The 22,967-nt window shown below is 42.1% G+C and overlaps 2 protein-coding genes across 2 annotated transcripts in view; both read left to right on the plus strand.

Annotated features, from left to right (window-relative positions):
- The window catches only part of LOC145400594 (uncharacterized), a 9,633-nt gene extending 1,744 nt beyond the window's left edge, over nt 1-7,889 (plus strand). The window contains exons 2-10 of the mRNA XM_080273078.1: nt 772-870; nt 2,134-2,251; nt 2,606-2,742; nt 3,641-3,734; nt 4,494-4,723; nt 4,886-5,043; nt 5,323-5,463; nt 6,066-6,199; nt 7,789-7,889. Coding sequence (XP_080129204.1) covers nt 772-870; nt 2,134-2,251; nt 2,606-2,742; nt 3,641-3,734; nt 4,494-4,723; nt 4,886-5,043; nt 5,323-5,463; nt 6,066-6,199; nt 7,789-7,889 — 1,212 coding nt within the window. The remainder of the gene's footprint in view (nt 1-771; nt 871-2,133; nt 2,252-2,605; nt 2,743-3,640; nt 3,735-4,493; nt 4,724-4,885; nt 5,044-5,322; nt 5,464-6,065; nt 6,200-7,788) is intronic.
- Nucleotides 7,890-14,122: 6,233 nt separating this feature from the next.
- LOC145400710 (uncharacterized) lies at nt 14,123-22,933 on the plus strand. Its single transcript, XM_080273176.1, has 10 exons — nt 14,123-14,308; nt 16,861-16,959; nt 17,848-17,965; nt 19,143-19,283; nt 19,814-19,906; nt 20,690-20,919; nt 21,188-21,345; nt 21,462-21,602; nt 22,263-22,396; nt 22,833-22,933. Exons 1-10 carry the CDS (start codon nt 14,123-14,125, stop codon nt 22,931-22,933), a joined length of 1,401 nt encoding a protein of 466 aa, XP_080129302.1.
- The last annotated feature ends 34 nt before the right edge of the window (nt 22,934-22,967 follow it).

Consider the following 22,967-nt stretch of genomic DNA (forward strand, 5'->3'; position numbering starts at 1 on the left):
TTCTAACATTTTCTCACCGTTTCTCTTGTTTTATCACTATTTCTCATGTTTTCCTACATTTTCTCATGTTTCATCACAGTTTCTCATATTTGCCCACCAATTTTCGTTATTCATAACTATTTCTCATGTTTTTCCCACCGTTTCTCATGCTTCATTATAATTTCTCATGTTTTCCCTCGGTTTCTCGCGTTTCTTGCCATTTCACATGTTTTGTCATCATTTCTCATGCCATTGCCGTTTATCATGTTTCATTGCCATTTCTCATATTTTCCTGCAGTTTTTCTTGACAGCTCACCATTTTTCTTTTTGTCTTGCCATTCCCGTCCACATGTTTTTCTCTCCCATTTCCCTCTCTTTAATGTAGTTTCTCATGTTTTCCAATTTCCAGCTGTATTGTCAATTAACCTTTTTCTCCACCATTTTACACGTTTTTCCCCCCCTGCCGTTTCGCTAAGTTCCTGCAATTTCTCTGAACCTTTTCTCCATACTGAGTGTTCTCCGCCATAAATTGTGCGTCATTTATTATGTTTTCGCCATTTTTCATGTTGCCTGTCACCTTTGTCCTCGTATTTCTCTCATTTCTCATGTTGCCGCCAGTGTCGTCAAATCTGTCTCGTTTACTCGCCATTTCTCATAATTATATGTTCACCAGTTTTTGTTTTTACCATCCATTTTATCTACATTTTCCCCCTTTCTCGCTATATTATCGTTTTCCCTATCATTTCTTGACTTATTCTAACTTTCCCTTATATTTTCAAATCCTCCTTCCAGCATCCAGCCTTCATGGAGGTGTATTTCTCCGAGGACGACACCCTGGAATATGTGGATCGATGGACACTCTACTTCTCATCCTTCGACCCATTGGGAAACGTTAGTAGTGTTTTTCATCCTCATCCATAAACCTTTTCTGCCTTATATTTTATTCATACAGTATATTTAGATAGTTTTCGAATTCTTAATTTATTCAGGCTGACACTTAATAATTTTATTCAACTGACAAAAATCCTAGTGGTCAGAGACTTTAGTATTTGTCGAGTAACCCATTCTGTGCTATTGATAAACCTAGAAATATTTGCTTTAACACCAGACGATAATGCTTCGTCGAGCGAACTTGTAGGGATCAAAGGATTAGCCCCTTCAACGCGAGGGTGTCTTCATAAATAATACTTTTATTACTACTAGACGATTTTGTTCAGCTCAGGGTTGACCTCGTACTAAGGGCAAGTGGAGCTTCTTTATAACCCATTCACTCCCAGACACCTTTCCTGTGGTCATTAAAACATTCTAGAGTTTGCAAGAATATGCACAAAACCAAGGGTCATAATAGTGAGCTAATATTCACTCATTTACCTAGGCGGAAATTTTCGTCCTTTTTTTTTCTGCGTATTTCCCGAAACTCAATGGCAGAATAAGACAACAGTACGGAACGCTACTGCTTTATCGTTTTCACTGCACTTCCTCTTGATTTGCACCATCTTCTTGTGTTAATATCTTGTTTTAGCTCAGCCATCAAGACGGAGAGTGAAATTTACTCCTAATTGTAGTAAGCGGAGCATTGCTGAAGTGAGAAAAAAGAAAGTCATCGTGTTGAAGGGGTTAACAATACGGCTATGAATATTAGTGAATGTAGTTTTTTCCCTCCTGATTATTTATTTCTCTTTGATTCTTAAGCTGGTGATAAGAGTCGGTAGTGTTATGGCGCACTTGCCCCCCCCCCACCAAAAAAAAAAGGAATCTGTTCCCGGGCTAGTCAGTTTCATGGACAATTTTTTTTTTTTCCTATATCCCTTTTGACTTGACGCAGCAGTACATTTGGGGTCGTGAATTATAACGTTGGGTCTGGTTAGTACTTGGATGGGTGACCGCCTGGGAACACCAGATGCTGTTGGCATCCCTACGTGTCAAGTGGGGTTGGTGGAGGATTAGTGACCCTCCCTGTAAAAACAATTAACTCAAAGCCCTTGGCCACCCTGTTTGGGATACATGGCGTCTGGCAATGGATGGATGGATGGAATTATAAATTCGGATGTTGCTTGTATTATAGGGAAAGATGATATTGGTGAAAACTGGTTGAGTGACTTAATGACTCTTGTGAAGTTGATAGACATTAATCCTAGGCATTCTACCTCCCAGCTGGATGAGGTGTACCGAGTAAGGTCCCCTGGTCGCAACCTTGACGATATCAACAGTTGGAACATTGAAGTCATGGACCAGTCTGCATATTGGCCCAACAACCCTGACTATCTGCCCAGTAAGTGTTAGATTATAAACTGTCTCTTCCTTCAGTTATCAGATACTGTTTTCACTTCTGTCATCCAAAGGAGAATTTCTTTATTATCGCCCTGCATTCGCTCGAACATGTAAATAAGTACCTATATTATTTATTTTGCTACTTCTACACCATTCACCTTGTATTCTCAGCGTCCGTTATTCAAATCCCAACAATGTAATCATCCTTCTCCCTTCCTCTGCTCCACGCTCCCTCCCTTCATTTTTCTCCCTCCCTCCTCCCCACCCCCTTCCTTCATCTCTCTCACAACTTCCATCCCACAGTCCCTCTCGATTCCTCTCTTCCTAACCCACTCCTCCCATACCCTCCCACCAGGTTCTGTGGCGGGCAGTGAGGGTGTGATCTGGACGTCTGGGTTCCTGGTGCCGGGCAAACAGGCTGGCCAGCTACAGATGTATGATACAACCCAGGACCCTGTGGGAGGTCCATTTAATATTGCATCCCTTGATACTGTAAGTATTTCACACACACACACACACACACACACACACACACACACACACACACACACACACACACACACACCGCTCGCTGGTGCAGTGGTAACGTTCTCACTTGCCAACTGGTGGACGGGAGTTCGCGCCTCGCTCAGGTTGCGAAAAGTTTCACTGACGAAGTGGGTGGTTACTGTCCCCCTTGAGCAAGGGGACGGGTGTGTGCGTGTGTGAAGGTCACAGCCTTGCCCTTAGATCGGACTATATGAGCCCTCAGCTCCCTTCCGGGAGGGTAAAAAGCTGACGATCACGACCATCAAGTGATCCTGACCGACCCGGTGAATTACACACACACACACACACACACACACACATACACACACCGTATGCAGAATTTCAAGCGGCTTTATATATTTCATAGCACCTATTCCTTTAGCGATTTATTCTGCACATTACACCTCAATATCCACCTGTACTCTGTGTTATTCATGCAAACTGTGAGGATATTAAAACGATATGAATAACATCCTGCTGAATATTAATGAGTGCTATGCAAAATAAAAAAAACTAAATAGAGGTGCTACGAAACCTCCAGCGTCCCACAAAATACGGCATTACGTTGACGAATAATTACCACAGTGTAGAATAAAGATCTGTGTATTTTCACCCTCATCCTACACAGTAAGCTAACAGCCAGTTATTATTAGTATTTTGTAATTATATGTTTGTGAGCTAACATGCACGTCTTTTCCTTCAGAATAGTCTAGTTGTATTCCTACCATCATTGGTACTTACACCATTCTTACCATTTCCACACAGTATGACCACAACCCCAACCACCATTACCGCTATCACTATCACGAATCCAACCACCAATACCACAGCCACCTTTATCATTGTCCTCTAAACCCCACAGCAAGAATGGTCGTACCACCGTGTGCTGTGGAAGGACATTGATTTGGACGGTGACTTAGATGCGCTTACGGCTCGCTTCCACACCCCACTTATTGGTAGGCGCATCTGTGTTATCATTGTTGTTGTTGTGTAAATAGTCGTTCACTTTATCTATTCGAAGATTTTCGTTCTTTTGCAGCATATTTCCCACAGTTCACTGACAGAATACATCCTTTCCATAGCTGTTCTTCGTAATTACCGCCATACCGTCGTCTTAATTACGAGTTACAGCTCAGCATTCACAATGAAGAGAAGGAAATTGTAGGTTAAGTTAAAGTGGACAAAGTATGGCAGTGTTTTCTTATTGTTCATTGTTAGTACGGCTGATTTTGTTGTTGTCACTGTCATAAGTAGTGGCAGTAGTATCTTTGTTTTTGTTATTATTGTTAAACTTCTCACTCTCCCACCATAACCACCGTATCCACACCATTGTCACTGTCACCACACCATGCTAACCAAACATCGTTTCTACTTTCACTGCAACTCACACCTGATCATACCTCAGTCACCATCCCTTTCTGTGATCCCTCCCACAAGCACCTGCTCAATCCCTTCCTTCTCACCGTTTCTTGCTACCGCAGCCAAAACTTCCTACCTATCACCACCAATCCTACTTTTTTTCTCCCTCATCCTTTTTTCCCATCATCCTCAACTCTCCTTCTTATCCCTCCCAGCCACAACCACCGTCTCTTCCACCCCTACCACATTACACCACCATGTCAACTAAACATCGCACCTACTTATACAGCATTTCTCACCCTACCACAACCACCACGCGCACACCTACCACTCACTCGTTCCTCATCACCACACAGGGCAACCCGAGACCCAGCTGGTGTGGCTTCAGAACGTGAATGGTGGCTTCAGTGAGGGCTGGAACCAACACATTCTTGTCACTGACGGACCCGACGTTCACTTTGATCTTGTGACCCTGAGTGCTGGTGGGAGGTCATATGACTGTATCGTGGTGGGGGAATTCTGGAATGAAAGAACATCTATATTCTGGACCGAGAGCCCTACAAATGATTGGTCTGATACCTCACAGGTAAGTGGAATCTGTGACTGGCTACAGTCACAGATCCCATACCATTACATCTCATAAACTCATTTCCTCAATGATGAAAATGACTTTCATATTTGCTTCTCTAAATTCATAATTACACCTTTTCCACTAAACTTCCATATTTTCCTATTAATATTCCCACAGATCATGTCAAGAGTCATAAATGAGAACGCAGGCCAAGTATTTGATGTTTTAGTGGACGACTTCAACAGAGACGGAGCGCTGGAGTTTTTGGCAACAGAGTACCGTACAGATCTGGGGGTTGGACAAGTTACTGTTTACCTGTTCCCGGATGACTTCAGGTGAGTCAGAGGGAGAAGGGAGAGGGGAAGATTGGGGACTTGGAATATTTTAGTACCAGAACAACATTAGCGAAATAATACAATAATGGTACTAGACGTTAGTTAAGACTCTTCTGCTTTAAGTACTCTAGCATTGTTGTTGTAAGCATTTCTGTGCTCCAAACTTTGTTGATGATTAATACATCTATTGTCTATATATCAATCTATCACTCAGTCCTTCCTTTCATTCATCTATTTATGCCATCCACCACCTCACCACCTATGTCATCTCCATAACAGAACAGATGACTTCACGTACTTCAAGATCGCCGACGGCTTCCGTCCTAACCAGATCATAGGAGCCCAGACCATGTCCCCGGGCACCCCCAAGCCTTACTACCCTAATGACGCCTATGCGAACGACGTGGCAGCTGACGGACTGTGAGTGCTGTAAAAAATCAGTGTCTGTAATTATGTGTATTTTGAACTAATATCTCCTGGCGTAACCAATCCTAATTAGATCTAAACATATTTTACGCTATAGTTCATTCGCTCTAACTTCGAGATTCTCGCCCCGTTGCGGCCTATTTCCATTTGGTGAGTGGCAGAATAAGACATTACTTTAGTCTTAAATCCTTCTCATAGCACTTTATCGTGACTGATACCATATTCTAGTGCTCATCTCTTGCTAGGACTCAGCAGTCAAGATAGAGATTTGGCAGTTTTACACCTGCTTAAAGTAAACAGAGTATAATGCTGCATATACGAGGCCCATTTTGCTGCTACTAGACTATAGCTGGTGTTAAGGGCCTCAAAAATTGTAGTGTGGAGTAGGTTAATATAAATTATTGTAACAACCTTAACCTTCTACCCTAATTTTGCCTATGATAATTTGGTAGTTATGAATGCATTTATGACATAGGTATAGGTCAAGCTAAAAATCAAGCCTAAACTTATTTGACCTACCGTACTTGTACCGCAAGGGACATATCTCACAGAATATTGATAAAAATGGTATTATATCGTATTTATCTGTTTGTCAGCCCCCACAAGCCATTCATCCTTGTCTCCGGTGATGATGACGGTCGGATGTATATTCTGTGGCCAAACTCCGATGACCGTGATGACTGGTTATATGAGAAACACATACTCGTTGATACAGAGGAGACAACCATAGGTAAGGTCAAGGGGAAATGAAGTTAGAGGTCAAATGAGAGTAATCAGCGGTTATGTAAGGTGATAATTCATGTTAAGGTAAAAATCATGTAGACACGGGCCATGAAAGGTTAGAGATCATTCATTTAAAGTTAAAATCTACGAGTTTGAGCTAGGAGAATTTGTACAAGATTATTGGAGCACCTTTGTGAAGATGAGTCCTCTGCTGAGCAATAATATTTCAGACGTCAAGGTTTGTCAAGTAATGACAAACCTCAACAAAGAGAAGAATAGTTACTTAGGTCATTTATCAGGGTCCAGTATAATAGTGTTATGCAAGAGCAAAGGGTATTTATCTAGCCATCATGTCAAGTCAGAGTTCGAGATCACGCTATGGTCCTAGAATGCACAGTAAGTCCTCATTATGTATATGATTTGTTTCAGTGTTAACAACTTTTTTCATGCAAGCACAACTGTAAATACCGTATGGGGAAATGTGAAAATCAGCTCTATAGACAGCAATAGAACTTTAATAGTCAATCTTCTGTGACATATTGAGGACCCAGTTGCAAAAAGACAATAATAAAGGTTACATAAAAGAGGTTTATCTATCTATCTATTGCCAGACGCCTCAATCCCGTTTGGGGTGGCCACAAACAAATCGCCTCCAAGTCGCCCTGTCCCCCGCCATTTCACTGCCCTGTTTCCAACTCACACCCCCTTCTATCATATACCTCTCCATCCCATCCCTCCATCTCATCCTCGGCCTCCCCCTCCCTCTTCCCCCCTCCACCTCACTCACATACACTCTCTTTTTCAGTCTTTCACCCTCCATCCTCTCCACATGGTTAATTTCAGTAATGCGAGGTGTATGATCGTAAAGGATCAGAGCATAATTGTGTAATCGTGTAGTGAGAGACTGACTGTGGTACACATATTCTAACATGACACTGATCTTTAACCACTTTTAGCTCAGTTGATTGTCAAGTATGGTCAGAGTGAAAAGGTCAATTTGTTTAGTAACTATTCTGTATTAGAACTAAGGCTCATCGAATTTATGCAAGCGCGGCTTAGTATTCAAATTGTAGGAGTGGCTTAGTTCAGTCAGATAAAAATAAAGCAACTGAAGAAGAGTGTATGACAGTAACGAGCTTTGCAGAAAAGGGAGACGGTAAGCAAGGAGGTAAGTAAGGGAAAGTAGTGTTTCGTGAGGGGGAAGTCGCTACTGAGTAGCGACAGAATTTCCTGGATGTCCTTTTGTCGAAGCCAGTCCTCTTACAGGATACGGCGTCATTCAATAGACAGCTAAATAGATAGCCATCGATTTTGTTCATGTAGTATTTTTTCCAACTTTCGACATAGACGTACGAACATAAGAAGAGAGGATAACTGCAGTAGGCCAGTTGGCCCGTGCTAGGCAGCTCCTACAAGAGTGATTAAACTACTAGAATAAGACAAGGATAGCAAAGAATAAGACATGATAATCTATTCCCTGAGACCCAGCAGTCTTCCAACATGCCACAGTCCAGCGCATGTTCCCACTTTGCTGCTAATACCCACCGTTCATAATGAGTACATGCTAATGAGAGGATATGCATGGTTACCCCTCAGGCAAGATGGCTCACGCTGACCTTGATGGTGACGGCTACGAGGAGGTCATTGTGGCCGGCTACTCCGTTGGTCTGCTCTACGCCTACACATATGCGCCGTAACCCTTTCGCTGTAGCTCCATCTACGCTCCTTAATTTGATCACAGTGCCACCATTAACCCCTTTCCTACGAGGACATCTTTTATTTTTTTCCGCTTTACCAGAATTTGATATCATTTTGTCGAGAGGAGACTTTTCAAGCTGGACGACTCCTTCACTGCACATGACAGCAATAAACGTATAAAGAGATTATCCTACTGAGGAAATTAACAGTTTTCTAGCTGGTCGTGTAAATAAGGTTATTACTGTAAGTGACCTTATTATTCGACTTGATTGGCCCTTCTGTGAGATTTCCATTGCCCACTTATAACACGGGTAGTGGGTGTGACAGTTAATAACTGCTGTGTTCTTCATCTTGCACCATACCACAGTAATAAAAACATTTTGATCGGTTTAGCTTTTGCACTTAACCTTCTGTGTATTGAGGGGGGGTTACCAAAAAAAAAAAATTGTACAAAATTAGTGTACTCTTTTTTTTTTTTTTTTTTTAAATCGAGACTAAGATGCATTTGACAAATTGATGATGACTGGCTGAATGCAAGATGTCCGAATAACATTGTTGTACTTCAAATAACAGATAATGTGAATCGAAACCTGGTAATTGTATGAAACACAAGGATGTTATTCGGACATGAAGCATTACCAAGCTGTAAAGAGTATATTCGCCTCGATTAAAAAAAAAAAAAAAAAAAAAAACGAGTATACTCTAGGTAGATGCAGGAGCTTCGTGACCCTTCTACGGGTTGCTAGTCTACAGGTGTAAAGAAAGAGTTTCAGGGCCCTGATATGGGTTTCACTAAAATCTACAAGAGTGAAACACCTCATTTTCGAAAAGCGTTAGTGAGGGACAGACGGACATGGTTGCTCCTAGAGATGCCCCTTCATCTAAAAAGTCTGATACTTACAGAATTAATTATCAGTGTGATGCAGAGTACTGAAGGGATTATTCATTCGTCAAAAATACACTCTGCAGTAATATTAGTAACCAACAGCAAAGTCTCATAGAATAAATTTGTTTATCTTCATGGTGGAACCTAGAACTTTCCAAGTACAACCTCCAATAAATGTGTTTCGACTTTTTTTCACCAGTAACACACCTGTGGAGCTTTCGTTGTCAACAACTGTGGAACAACTGAATTGTTGAAGTATGATGCCCCTATAACAGAAGAAGACTCCAACCGAGCCAAGCTCCTTTCCAACGTTATCAGTAACTTTATTTTTGTGATCAAGATGCGTGGATATATGAGTATTGTATCTGAGACTTGGTCATAGCCAGGGGAGGAAAGACAGATTCAGGAAAACCTCAAGAGCTAAGCATAGTGTCCCGCATGTCCCTGAGGGGACGAAATGGAGCATTATAAAAAGTTAGCTGAAGGAGGAACCACACAATTTGGATCTAAGAGCTTCACGTTCCTGTGTCGGTAGGCAAAGGACAGTAGGCTGAGCACCTTCCCCAAGAAATTCCGTGGGCAGCAAGGTTTTTCAAAAAGCGGTTAGCCAGATGTATGTGTGAAAGACTGAGATTGCCAGATAACTCTTGCACTGCAGGTTGTACAGAAAAACGCTGAATGCAGATATATGGGTGCCCCATGTTTGCCTTACAGGAAATAATATGCAAGAAAAGAGAGTTCATATGAGCAGATTTCAGTGTTATAATAATAAAGAAAAAGATGCAGCACTCCGGTGAAGAGAGAGACTATGATGAGTCACTGAGGGGAGAGTAGTTAATGAAATGAAAAGCTTTTTAACCACCATTCTTGATTGAGTTTGTATGTAACGTGCCTGGAAAATTGGAATTCCTTGTGGTGAAGCATATTAATCCTCTACACATGATACTGTTATATTAGTGCCACCTTTCAGACACTATTTTGAGTCCCACTGTAAGTATTTGCATCATTGGCTTCCATATCACATTATATTCGTGGCATAAATAAGGGTAGACACTACGATGAGCTCCTTTCAACCCCACTCCCACCCCCGCCCCCATCTCTGCCCATCACACGAAATTTCGATGCCCTTTGAAAATTATTACATAAACATATTAAAACTGGTTACCAAGCATACCTCAGATAGTTTCGTTTTACTGTTAGATAATGCTTCCTGCTCCTGATCCAGTTTTATAAAACTGTATTTCCAACTGGTCTATAAAATTGCACAAGGCTGAAAAAATGAATTTCAGATTGAGAGTACTATAATCTGCACTTTAAAAATGGATGACATGTTTGAATTGTGACATTTGTTATCTTAAGAATTAGCAGTGTCACAAGAGTTGTAAGCCAATGTTGGGCAACAGAATCAGAGTGGCATGCGGTGTGTCAACAGTTTTTACACAGCATACGTGAATATTGAGAGTGCCTGTAAGAATCTGTGAATGGCGATAAAAGTCAAATCTACTGAAAATATTGCAAGCCTTTTGACCTCATGTATCATGGACTATTGGGAAGTACAGTAGGCTATTGAGGTTGGAGGTTTGCAGTCATATGTTCACCCATAACACGTCCATAATGGAATCTCGCGAATGCAGATGTATTTATAACCAGGACTTAGGGCACAAAGTACGTCATTTTTTCATCAGATTGCTTCTCTGTTTAAGTATTAAGTTTCTGGCCTCCATTTGAAGTTTCCTGTTATTTAATGTGTACACAGTGTGTAGCTGTGGAGCCCCCCAAAATAGGACTTGGCTTGATCATGACCCCCCAGTTTGTGGAGAGAGCTTCTCCACTGGTACATTATGGTACGGTAACTTAAAATTTGATGTCAGTTACGTGCAGCACATTTATTTTATTTACTTTCCGTTCAGGAAATCTGGTCAATATGTAGAGAAATTTTTAAGTAAAATATAAGTAAGGACGTTGTAGTGCTGTAATTTACTAGCAGAGGTCACTGGATACTGAATGGAGTTAAGGGCCATAATCAATCCGGTCAGTTTGGGTGTGTTTTGTAGTTAGAGCTCATTTACAAACAGCCTTCCGTTTGGGACGATTCTGTCACAAATAAACGAAAAGAAAAGTCTAGAACCTAGAATAATGTATACTCGTACAAATAGGATCTGCACGAATAAAGTTTTTTCAGAGCCTCTTTTGGAGTGTGTGGTAGCCAGTGGTAATTGTGACTGCATGACGAGATCCCCAATGAGATTTTCCAGATTTTGGTAGAAATAACGTTGATCAGATAAGATTTTCATTAAGGCTAGTGGAGGCAATCAGCTAAGGGGTCAGGGAGAAGTGAGTGGTAGGTTGTTGGTAAGTTACCTGTATGATAATTGTAGGACGACTGCAAAAAGTGTAAAAGCCAAGACAGGAGAGCTCCGAAACTCTTAAGAGCTTTCGATAGTGAAAGGTAGCTCCTGTTACCAGTACGTATTTTTGAGCATGTCATTATCGAAAGTATGATATGAATACATCAGTTCGGGTACGCGGCTGTCAGATAATCTCGTTGGCTTCGGGAGTTTTCGCATTATCTTCTCCCCAGCTATTTGTTTTACCTTGTATTACTGACGCACGCTGCGTTATGTCAGAAAGCTATACTCTCTCTCTCTCTCTCTCTCTCTCTCTCTCTCTCTCTCTCTCTCTCTCTCTCTCTCTCTCAACAGACAAGTTAATCAAGGTGAAATATGAAAAAAAAAAAATCGCCAAGGAGGAAATGCTGTTAAGTCGTTCAAGCAAATGATATTATGGCCTTATATGAGAGCTTATGGAGAGACTTATGGTTTATCGTTCACAGGTTTTGTACCCCTTCAGCCCTAGGATTTTTTAAAAGCTGAACAAAATTGTTTGATATGAAACAATAAACTGCAGAAGATATAATCAGGCTAAAGAGGTTAGTGAACATTGCATAAAACCCTTCCAGCACAAGGAGTTTCCCCTCAAGTGGAAAATAATCGTTTGGTGTTATCAGGTTATAGACAAAGTACATAACGCTCTTGGGCTTAAGAGTGTAATGGAGATTGTTTCTTGGTTCTTCACCCTGGAGGGTTTTTCGTAAATAGATAAAATTATATGGCACAAGGCAGAATATAATAAAAGTTTTAAATCAAGGTAAAGGGATTTTTATAGGGTAAAGATTATCAACTAACTTTAGAGATTAATCAACAGTGGACAAACTAGGTTCGAAAACGAAATTAGATAAATAGAGAGAGAGAGAGAGAGAGAGAGAGAGAGAGAGAGAGAGAGAGAGAGAGAGGTGGATTTATTACATGCATGGTAGATATATATATATATATATATATATATATATATATACAGACAGACAGACAGACAGACAGACAGTTAGACAAACAGACAGACAAAGACAGAGACAGAAGAGGGGGGGGGGATCTATTACATGTATGGTACAGTACATACCATCTACTTTCCTCTCCTTCACACTGGGAATACACACACCTGCAATACACACCCTTACCCTCCCACACCGTCCTCCTTCATATACACCTTATTGGTATAAAATCTCGTAAATACCTGCTGCATTCCCTCCTGGTTCATTTAATCGGCAGCCATGTAAGTGTGTCTGTGTATGCGTCTGTGTGTGTATCTTTGGCTGTACAGGTATTCTGTAAGTCTGTGTTTTATCTATATGCCCTACTGTGCTTGATAAAGTATATATATGTATGTAACCAATTTACGTATTTTTTTGTCCTACTTAGTATATATTTCTCGTTAATGATCGTGTGTATGTGTGTGTGTGTGTGTGTGTGTGTGTGTGTGTGTGTGTGTGTGTGTGTGTGTGAGTGAGTGAGTGTGCGTAATTTTCTTTCACTTTATGTATGTATGTATGCAGTGTATTATGATGTGTATCGCGTTCTATATCCGCTTGTTAGTTCATGCGGTTGAGTAGTCTGTGTGTTCTTATTAAGATATGTGTACAGTCCATGACAAAGTTTTAACATACTGTATCCCATCCTTTACTTTTTATTTTACTCTGCTTACCAATATTCCTAAACTAATAAGATCTTGTTTTTTTCCCGCTCATGTATGATTGTCTTTGATATAATACGTCAAGGAGGAAAGTGACAGACATGCCCTGAGTGCGAGATAAACCCACTGGAAAAGTAGACCAACTTTTTCTGCGTGTGTGTGTGTGTGTGTGTGTGTGTGTGTGTGTGTGTGTGTGTGTGCCTGCTTGATTAAGTGCGTGAGAGCATGAGTGGCTGAATGTGGGGGTGTGTGTGGTGGTGGATGGGGGGGAGGGAATAGTCATGACACCAATGGGTTTTATGGATACTGTTTCTAACCCCTTCATTACAACGAATCTCTTCTAAACTGAATAAAATATTTCGGTGACAGGGAAAACAATTGCCGTCTTGGTACTGAAGGAGTTAACGTGCATTGTAGAAAATAGGCAAGTAAATTAGCTGTTCCATAGATCCTCTCTAGACCGCTATGTAACTTTCACTGATTATTCAATCCTGCGCTGCAGCTATCCCCTTTCCCCCCCTCACTACTTCCCTCCCTTCCCTCACCACTTCCCCCTTTTCCCTTACTGCTTCCCTCTTCTCTTCTCCCACTGCCTGTCCCCCGTTTCCTCCCTTCTTATCATCCCTCTTTCTTCCCTTCACTGTCTCCCCCCTTCCCCACCCTACCAACCCGCTTCTTCTCACTCACGGTCTCCTCCCTCTTCCCTCACTGTACCCTCCCCCGTCCTCCCTCACTATCTCCCTCCTCTATTACCTCACTGTCTCCCCATTCTCCTCTTGCTTCCCCCCTCCCCCAGTGTGTGAGACCCGTAACACCTGACAAGGAACACACACCAACTCTATGTGATATGTTCCATCATCATACCAGTCGACTCATCCCCCCCTCCCCCCACACCGCTCCACCAGTCTAGTCCTAACACTTCCATTCTGTATCATAATCCTAAACTTGCCAGATCTTTTTCACTTTTCTAATAATTGTAACATCTCTTGACTTCAACTGTACTTCACCTGTGCTGGAGATGTTTGTATCAGTCTGTCTGTACGAGGTCCACTGCAGGCTTGAACTTTTTTTTTTTTTTTTTTTTTCGTTTCTTTGGAGGAATTGCCTTAGGCAGAATTAGCGCTTCCTCATGCTGGCCAAGTACGAACTTACGGATGTCCCTGGTGAAAGCACCACAGATTAGCAACAGTTAGTCTGTATATGTTGTCATTATGAACTGACAAGGTTCTAGCATATACATATATATATATATATATATATATATATATATATATATATATATATATATATATATATATATATATATACTGTATGTCCGTTATCATGAGAAAGAACTTTACGTATGCTACATCTTCACCATCTAGGGCACAGGGTGGAACAAAATGGAGTCCGGAGGTGGTGATGATGTTGGTGATGGCGGTGGTACCACATGCCCTGCTCTACAGCACTACCACGAAGCTCGAGAAACCCGACTGGCAGCCTAGACTCCTCGGCACTAGAGAAATCACGGTAAGGAAAGAGTTGTGGAAAGTAGTAGCTGTGGTAGTCGCAATGGTGGTAGTCATAGTAGTTTTAGTACGGTAGTTCTTCGCACTTCATCATTTCGCATCGATCCATACGCGTCACTCCACACATATCCTCAGACACCTCATCTCCATTACATTCAAACTTTTCCTCTCTGCTACACCCATATTCCATGTTTCAGCCCCATATAACGCAGCCGGTACCACAACACCCTCATACAGCCTTCTCTTTACATTCATTCTAAGCGAACGACATCTAAACACTTTTTTCATTCCTCCCAGCACCTTTCCTACTTCATTTATTCTAAACTTCACTTCTGCATCTATTTTTCCATCCACAGCAACATGTGACCCTAGATATTTAAAACACTCTACCTCTAGGGTCACATGTTGCTGTGGATGGAAGAATAGATGCAGAAGTGAAGTTTAGAATAAATGAAGTAGGAAAGGTGCTGGGAGGAATGAAAAAAGTGTTTAGATGTCGTTCGCTTAGAATGGATGTAAAGAGAAGGCTGTATGAGGGTGTTGTGGTACCGACTGCGTTATATGGGGCTGAAAAATGGAATATGGGTGTAGCAGTGAGGAAAAGTTTGAATGTAATGGAGATGAGGTATCTGAGGAGTATGTGTGAAGTGACGCGTATGGATCGAGTGCGAAATGATGAAGTGCGAAGGAGAACTGGAGTTGTTCAGGAGATGGCTGGTAGAGTTGAGCAGAGGGTGTTGCGATGGCTTGGGCATATGGAGAGAATGGATAATGAGCGATTGGTGAAAAAGATAACTAGATCTGATGTGACAGGTGTAAGGCTGAGAGGAAGACCACGAATAGGATGGATGGACAGTGTGAAGAGAGCGCTGGATGCGAGAAGGATGTCCGTTGAACAAGGAAGAGTGGCTGTGCGTGACAGAAATAAATGGAGAGAAATTGTGAATGAATAAGTGATGACGCAGCCCTGAGGGGATATTCTTCCGCATATGGTCTGATCAGCTAGTCAGGTCAGGTGCGGGTAAGGGGATGGGTCTGTTAGGATGTGGCAGGGGTAAACCAATTCTGCTGTTGGGCCCTGCTGCGGATGTCCCTGATTGCATTGCCCAGTTGACCCTTGTGCGGTGTGGTGCGGTGAGGATCTGTCCGTTCTCCCCTTTGGGGCTAAGATGTGAATGAATGTGTTTGAATGGATGAGTAAATGGGGAGTGTGTCGTCCTGTCTCGGCTACCTCCCTTTCCTTGGGGGAAGCAGCCTAGGTATATCGATAGATAGATAGTATTATTTTTCATTTGCCTGGTTTCTCACATGTCTCTTCACCTTTACTCATGTTTTCTTGCAGTTTGTAGTATTCTTCTTTCATTTGCAAGTCCCTGGCACATTTATCTCCTTCTCCGTTTCTCAGGTCTTCTGCTGTTTTATCCACTTCTCACAATTCCTCTCCATCTCTTGTTTCCTCATAATTTCTCATGTTTCTCTGTTGTTTCTCATGTTTCCTTGCTTTTTCTCGTTTTGACCTGCCATTCCTATCCACCAATCCTGTTCTCACTGGTTTATCATATTTTAGTAGTTTTTCATATTTTCAGTGTCCACTAATAGGCTATTGTCAACCTTTTCCTTCATCATTTCTCATGTTTTCCTGCCTTTTAGGACACGTCCTGCAATTTCTGTCGAAATTTCCTGCATTTCTTTCACATTTACTAATTCCCTCCCTTTTTTTTTTTTTTTTTTTTTCCATTTCCTCCTGTTACACTCAGCCTGGAGTGCTGTACATGAACCTTTGGGTACTATTTCTCTCCACCTTATAATGGTTCCCGCCATTTATCATCTTTTCACAGTTTTTCTCAACTTTCTCTCATTTTCCATGCTATTTTTCCATTCCCAACGATTTTCAATTTTATTAGCCTAAATTTTTGCTGTTATTTCTCCTCTTTCCCACAGTTGTTGTGAACTTTATTTGATTTTTCCCAGTCATTTATCATGTTTCTTCATCATTTCTCAAATTTTCAGTCGCATTTATATGTCTTTCCTACATTTCTCAGCGCTTCTCCACCATTTCCGTCAACCTTTCTATTTTTTTTTTTCTCTGATTCTCCCTTACGAGTATCCAGACTATAAGGAGATGTACTCCTAAAGACAACAGTTCCAGTATGTGGACCATTGGACGCTGCTTCTTTTTTATTTAATGATTTTCTCCATGCTCCCGTTTCTGAAGTTTCCTCGCTTTCTCATATTTTCACGGCATGACTCTCCTCCATTTTTCTGCCGCCGTTTCTTGTATTATTTCACACATTCTCATTTTGCAGGTTCTCACCAGTTCCGTTCACATTTCATCCATTCATGTCTTTAGTTCCAGGAACATCTCTTGATGCGGCCCGGTAGTTAAGTGACTCGATAAGAGAGACTTTCTACTCAAGCGAAGCCTTATAAGGTTCCCCACTTTAGGGAATGTGGTCCCGCATCTGTCGAGCACTGTACTTAGGTATGTGTTCTCTGTCTCTTCACGGTTACTGATTCCCCACCCACCCCTCTATTTTCGTATTCCCTTGCCAGAACCCGGCCTTCATTGAGGCGTACTTCTCTGAGGACGACACCCTAGGATACGTAGACCGCTGGACAATCTACTTCTCGACCTTTGACTCAGCGGAAGGTGTTAGTAATGCTTTCTTTCTTACTTTTTATCATTTTCTGTATCATGTTTTATTCGCCTGGTGATCTAATGATAACACTGCTCATGTAGACAGACGGCCCTGCATAGATTCGATCCTCAAAAGCTAACCGGAGCGTTTTTGATCATGTACAGTAATACCATGTCACCAAGAGGGCTAGGCTGGTCATATACCTTTAAGTGTACCACAGTAACCTGACAGTAAGAATAAGCGTTACACTGATTCATAGACTTACTACTGGGGCCGTGAATGTAAGTGATTTTCTTTCCCTTACAGGACGGGTCCAGCATTTGTTAAAAGGGGTCACAACACTTTTTTTTTTTTTTGGTCCATTGAGACACTCCTGCATATGATATTTACATTAACAAGAAATGCCTTGTATACACTATCGCAGTGTTAAAGTATTCTTACTGTCATAAACCAGATATTCTGTAAGAATTACAGTATCTAAACATGTATTGGTATTTTTCGTTGACTATATAATTCTGTATACTTGTTGAGTTGTTCTGTCCATATTTGTCGTCCGATCCTTTATTGCCTAATCAGGAGCGTAGGAGCCAGGAGCAAAGATACTTGATTCAGACGTTTAATAAGACCAGTGACCAGTCGCCAGCCCTTAGTGGCATTATGTGAACAAATAAACCTCAACCAGCCCTCGGATCTAAACTCTTAATGGGAACGTCCGTCCGGGGTGTCTTATCTCACCAGATCACCAGGCACCCATTTGGTTATAGGATTGGCACAATATTTGGTAGTGTGAAAAATTGAACGAAAAAAAAAAAAAAAATGGGGGGCAGGGGAGTATGTTTCTGACTCCCAGGAACCCCCATCTAGATCCGCAGCTGACGTGTTTCTATTACTGCCTCCCCAGTTCGATGAAGTGTACCGAATAAAGTCCCCTGGTCGTTACCTTCACAATATCACCAGCTGGCACATTGAGGTCATGGACAAGTCTGCATACTGGCCCAACAACCCTGACTACCTGCCCAGTGAGTGATGATGATATAGTTAGTTAGCTATCAAGTTAGTAGTAGTAGTAGTAGCAGCAGCAGCAGTAGCAGTAGTAGTAGTAGTAGTAGCAGCAGCAGCAGCAGTAGCAGTAGTAGTAGTCGTAGTCGTACTACCGTAGTAGTAGTAGTGGTAGTAGTAGTAGTAGTAGTAGTAGTAGTAGTAACAGCAGCAGCAGCAGCAACAGCAGCAGTAGAGCAGCTTCAGGCCCCCCTGAACTTGAGGCCGACATTGCCCTTCTTCCAAAGTCCATCATCCTCCTTTCGGGGGATAAGGAGGGAAATGAAGAACGATTGCATAACTGGGTAGTTCCACCATCCGATCAAATCAGTGCCACCATGTGAAGGCGTTCCTCTCCAATCTCCCGCACCAGATACTTAGTGGAATCAAAATATTCACTTGTTAGATGTGGTGAATTCGCATATTTTACGTGTAACTGTCGTTTGTAGTCACAGACATTGATTTGCTACCCTTTTCAATCAGACAATTATAAAACACTATCACGAGCAAAAGTTCTCAGACAATCCGCTTCCAGCAGCATATCCAGCCTTTCCATATTTTTCATTCCTCCTCAGTTGCCACTAGAGTATCCTTACTTCTCATGATTTTAGTGTGCTTCATATTGCCATCACATAAAAATATTTCATGTAGCACCTTCCAATGCCACAGCATCTTTTGATCGTGATAACATGTAGTATTCTGAAAAAGTATGTTGACCTCCGAGGATCGCATTGCTTGCTTTTGAAAATCATAAGTTCATTGTTTCATTATTGATGGTAGAAAAGCTTAGGTTGGTTTATAATATATGGCCCTTGGCCTTTCGTTAATATTTCCATATACGATCGACATTAAAATTTCTGTCGTCTTTCCTGATATTCCTTCCATGCACTCCGAAAATCAGCTTGGTGAATCCGCAACAACAGACGCTGGGGACTTCATTTAGCCTCAGATCAGCGTCATAAGCGCTATATGATGCAGGTCCAACGCACTTATTGTCAGATATCGTTGAGAGAGAGAGGGATACAAGAAATGTGACAGGACTTTTCATGCCGACTGTACTGGTGGTGACTCCCTGAAAACTTTGAGGCTACGAGGAAACTAGCTGTAGTAGTGCAACGCTTTCACCTAGTTTCACTCAGTGCCTTCCTCACTTACCAGGTTCAGTAGCGGGCAGTGAGGGTGTGATCTGGACGTCTGGGTTTCTGGTACCGGGCAAACAGGCTGGCCAGTTACAGATGTATGATACTACCAAGGATCCCGTTAGAGGGCCATTTAATATTGCATCGCTTGATACTGTGAGTACCTCCCCTTCCCCTCTGCCCCCCTCTCCACACACACAGCTTTAATAGTGTAGTTGATAAGCTGCTCGACTTGAGTCAGATTGTCAGAATAACCAGTGGTCGATTTGAGTCACAATCGTGCTGCCGGTGTTCAAAAAGATTTGCTTCTCATGTTAGGTGTTTCCAACACGGCCTGCGGGGATTGGAAACTCAGTGAGGGTAATGATTAAGCATTGTATCTCATCTGTCTGTGCCTCACTTCTCCCTTGTCGAGAATTGATTGTGTGTGTTGAAACCGTCTGGATCAGTCCTTTGACCTCCATAGGTAATTAAGGTTGTTAATATTATGGTAATAGCGATATTCACGCGTGCACTCATGCACCGGTCTTTGTATCTGCTTCCTCCAGCATACTGTAGCTGTTTCTCTACCACCATTGCTACCAAAACCACACAGTGTACCTGTACTAAAACTATCACAACTCCCTATCCCTATACCCTTCACCACCATCACCACCACCACTACCACTGTTCTACCACTCCTCTAGCAAGACTGGGCATATCACCGTGTCATGTGGAAGGATATGGACGTGGATGGAGACCTGGATGCTCTTACGGCTCGCTTCCACATGCCACTCATAATTGGTAGGTGTATTGGTATTATTATTTTTGCTATTATTATTATATTTTATTATTATATTGTTGTTGTTGTTAATGTTGTTGTTATGTAACAACTGTACAGTATTATTGCTTTTACCACAATCTTTTTGCTTTCCCTCCCATTCAACCATTCTCATCTCTCCCTCCCACCCCTCCCTACCACAACCACCATCCCTACCATAACCGCCATCCCCACTTTAATTAATCCAGCCTTACCACTACTTCTGTCACAGCCACCACCATCACAACCACAACCATCCATACCTTTCACCCATCCCTACCACAATTATCGTTCCTCTCCACTCCCTTTTCCTCTCTCTCTCTCTCCCTTACCACCAAAACCAAACACTTACCTACCACCCTTCCTCTACTGTTACCATTATTTCTGTCAACCATAACCACTCCAATCGATCTCGTACCCTCCCTTACCACCACTGCGGCTGTCTCTGTCACAACCTTCATTACTATAACTACAACCACCCCAACTCCTCACCCTTTCTCGTCACCATCATCACCACATCCACACCACTATCACCATCACACTTCCTTCCCCCCCTCCTCTCCTTGCTAAACACCACCTCCCCATCGCAAAGGATACTGTCACAGCCATAGCCAAATCTACCCCAACCTCTCACCTTCTCTCATCCCACCCACACAGTAGCATAATCACTCCTCCCTCTCCACCACCAGCACCACCACACCCACACAACTATCGCAATCATTCCTCCCTCCCTCCTCTTCACTAACCGCCACCTCTCTATCACGCAGGACATACCGAGACGCAGTTGTTGTGGCTTGAAAACGCGAACGGCAGCTTCAGTGAGGGCTGGAGTCAACACGTTCTGTCCACTGAGGGGCCTGATGTCAGCTTTGACCTGGTGACCCTGAGCGCTGGCGGGAGGTCATATGATTGTATCGTTGTGGGGGAGTTCTTGAAGGAAAGAATGTCTTTATATTGGACTGAGAGCACGGATAATAATTGGTCTGATACTTCACAGGTAGGTGGGTGTGGATTTGAATATCTTTCTATGACCCTGGCTGTTCTGTACACGTAACTTATTTTTATATCTGAAATACCTTCTGATTAGCTTTTAAAACACAAATAAAGGCATCAGAGGCTTTTCATTATAATGAGTCCAAGCATCTAGAACTGAAATGATCTTGATTTTGGCTGTTCTTTGTTCGTCTTTGTTTGGAAGAAACCTTTTGCAAACTTTTCGGTCTTTGATATTCCTCTTTTCCTAGAAATTTCATCCTCTTACTTAGATCAGATCAAGAATTATTAACGAGAACGCATGTCAAGTGTTCGATGTCGTGGTGGACGACTTCAACAGGGACGGAGCACTCGAGTTTGTGGCCACGGAGTACTGTAACGACCTGAAGGCCGGACATGTATCTGTTTACCTTTTCCCGGACGATTTCAGGTGGGTCAGAGAGAGAGAGAGAGAGAGAGAGAGAGAGAGAGAGACTTCTGCATAACTTGACCTATCTTTCTGTCTTTTTGCCCGTATTCCACCTCATTCCCTTTTTACACCAACAGGACAGACAACTTCACTTACTTCAAGATCGCTGATAATTTTCGTCCCAATCATGTCCCAGGAGGCTACACCATGTCCCCGGGCACCCCCAAGGCCTACTACCCAAATGCTGCATATGAGAAAGACGTAGCGGAGGACGGACTGTGAGTGGAGTAATTGCAGCCTTGTAAAATTGAAGTGTGGGGTACCTGAAACTAACTTACTGTAATCTAAAGTAAGCTGATCTAACCTATCTTAACCATCTATCCCAGTGCCGTATGTAAGAATGACTTGGCGAATGACAGACTCTGAATAGAACTATACCTTATAAATTTTTGTACGATGTATTTTAAACTAATTTAATCTAATCTAACTTAGCATAACATAACAAGAACTTCTAAAGCAAAACGAGAGCCAGTTTGTGGATGATGGATTATTGAATGGGATAAAAAAAAATAAAAGCTAGCATCTCAAGGAAATTAGACTGAACTAACCATACCTAAGTTAATTTGACAACACGTAAACTAACATAAGATGAGATGATGTATGATAGCTTGACCCAATAAGCTGCCGTTCTGTAATCTGTACTCCAATGCCTCCTGTAGAGTGACATGGCCAATGGTAACATAAGTAACGTCAGAAATGGGGTAGTGTAATGTTTTGTAGCTTAAGGAAGTTAATTTAAACTGATGGCGCTATTTAATCTGTTGTGATGCAATCTTTATTAACACGATGTACAGTAATTCTCTCTCTCTCTCTCTCTCTCTCTCTCTCTCTCTCTCTCTCTATCTATCTATCTATCTATCTATCTATCTCCTCTTCAGCCCACACAAGCCATTCATCCTAGTCTCTGGTGACGACGATGGCCGGATATATATTCTATGGCCAAACTCCGATGACCGTGATGATTGGGGGTATGAGAAACACATACTGGTTGATACGGAGGAGACCACTGTAGGTAAGGTCAATGTAGGTCCGTATGGGTCATGATGGTTAAGAATTCGTTAACAGTAGGTCAAAAAAGGTTCAAAGAGGAAAAAAAAACTGATTTTGTTGCGCGAGAATATTAAACATAAATAGGTGAGGTCATGTAAGGTCAAAGATCATGTAGAATCAGAGGCCACGTGAGGTCAGAGATCGTGTAAAGTCAGAGGTCATTTGAGGTCGGAGTCATATAAGGTCAGAGGTTATGAGGTCAATTTATTTAAAGTCAGAGGTCAGGTGAGGTCTGTTCATGCAAGGTCAGATGCCATGTAATGTCAGAAGTCTTGTAAGGTTAGAGTGTCCATGCTTTATTAACGGTCCCATTCAAGGGTGAAGCAGTGTCAAAGGTCATGGTGGTTTGCAATCCTGTAGGTTGGAAGGTGATATAATGTGCTCCATTGACCCCACAGGCAAGATGGCCCACGGTGACCTTGATGGTGACGGCTACGAGGAGGTCATTGTGGCCGGATACTCGATTGGTCTGCTCTACGTCTACACATACGCACCTTAACTCTTTCCTACAAATACACATACTCTTCTTATCC

The sequence above is a fragment of the Coenobita brevimanus genome, chromosome 1 (assembly GCF_032717465.1).
Source record: "Coenobita brevimanus isolate Jiangsu-jjx chromosome 1, ASM3271746v2, whole genome shotgun sequence".
Taxonomy (NCBI): Eukaryota; Metazoa; Arthropoda; class Malacostraca; order Decapoda; family Coenobitidae; genus Coenobita; species Coenobita brevimanus.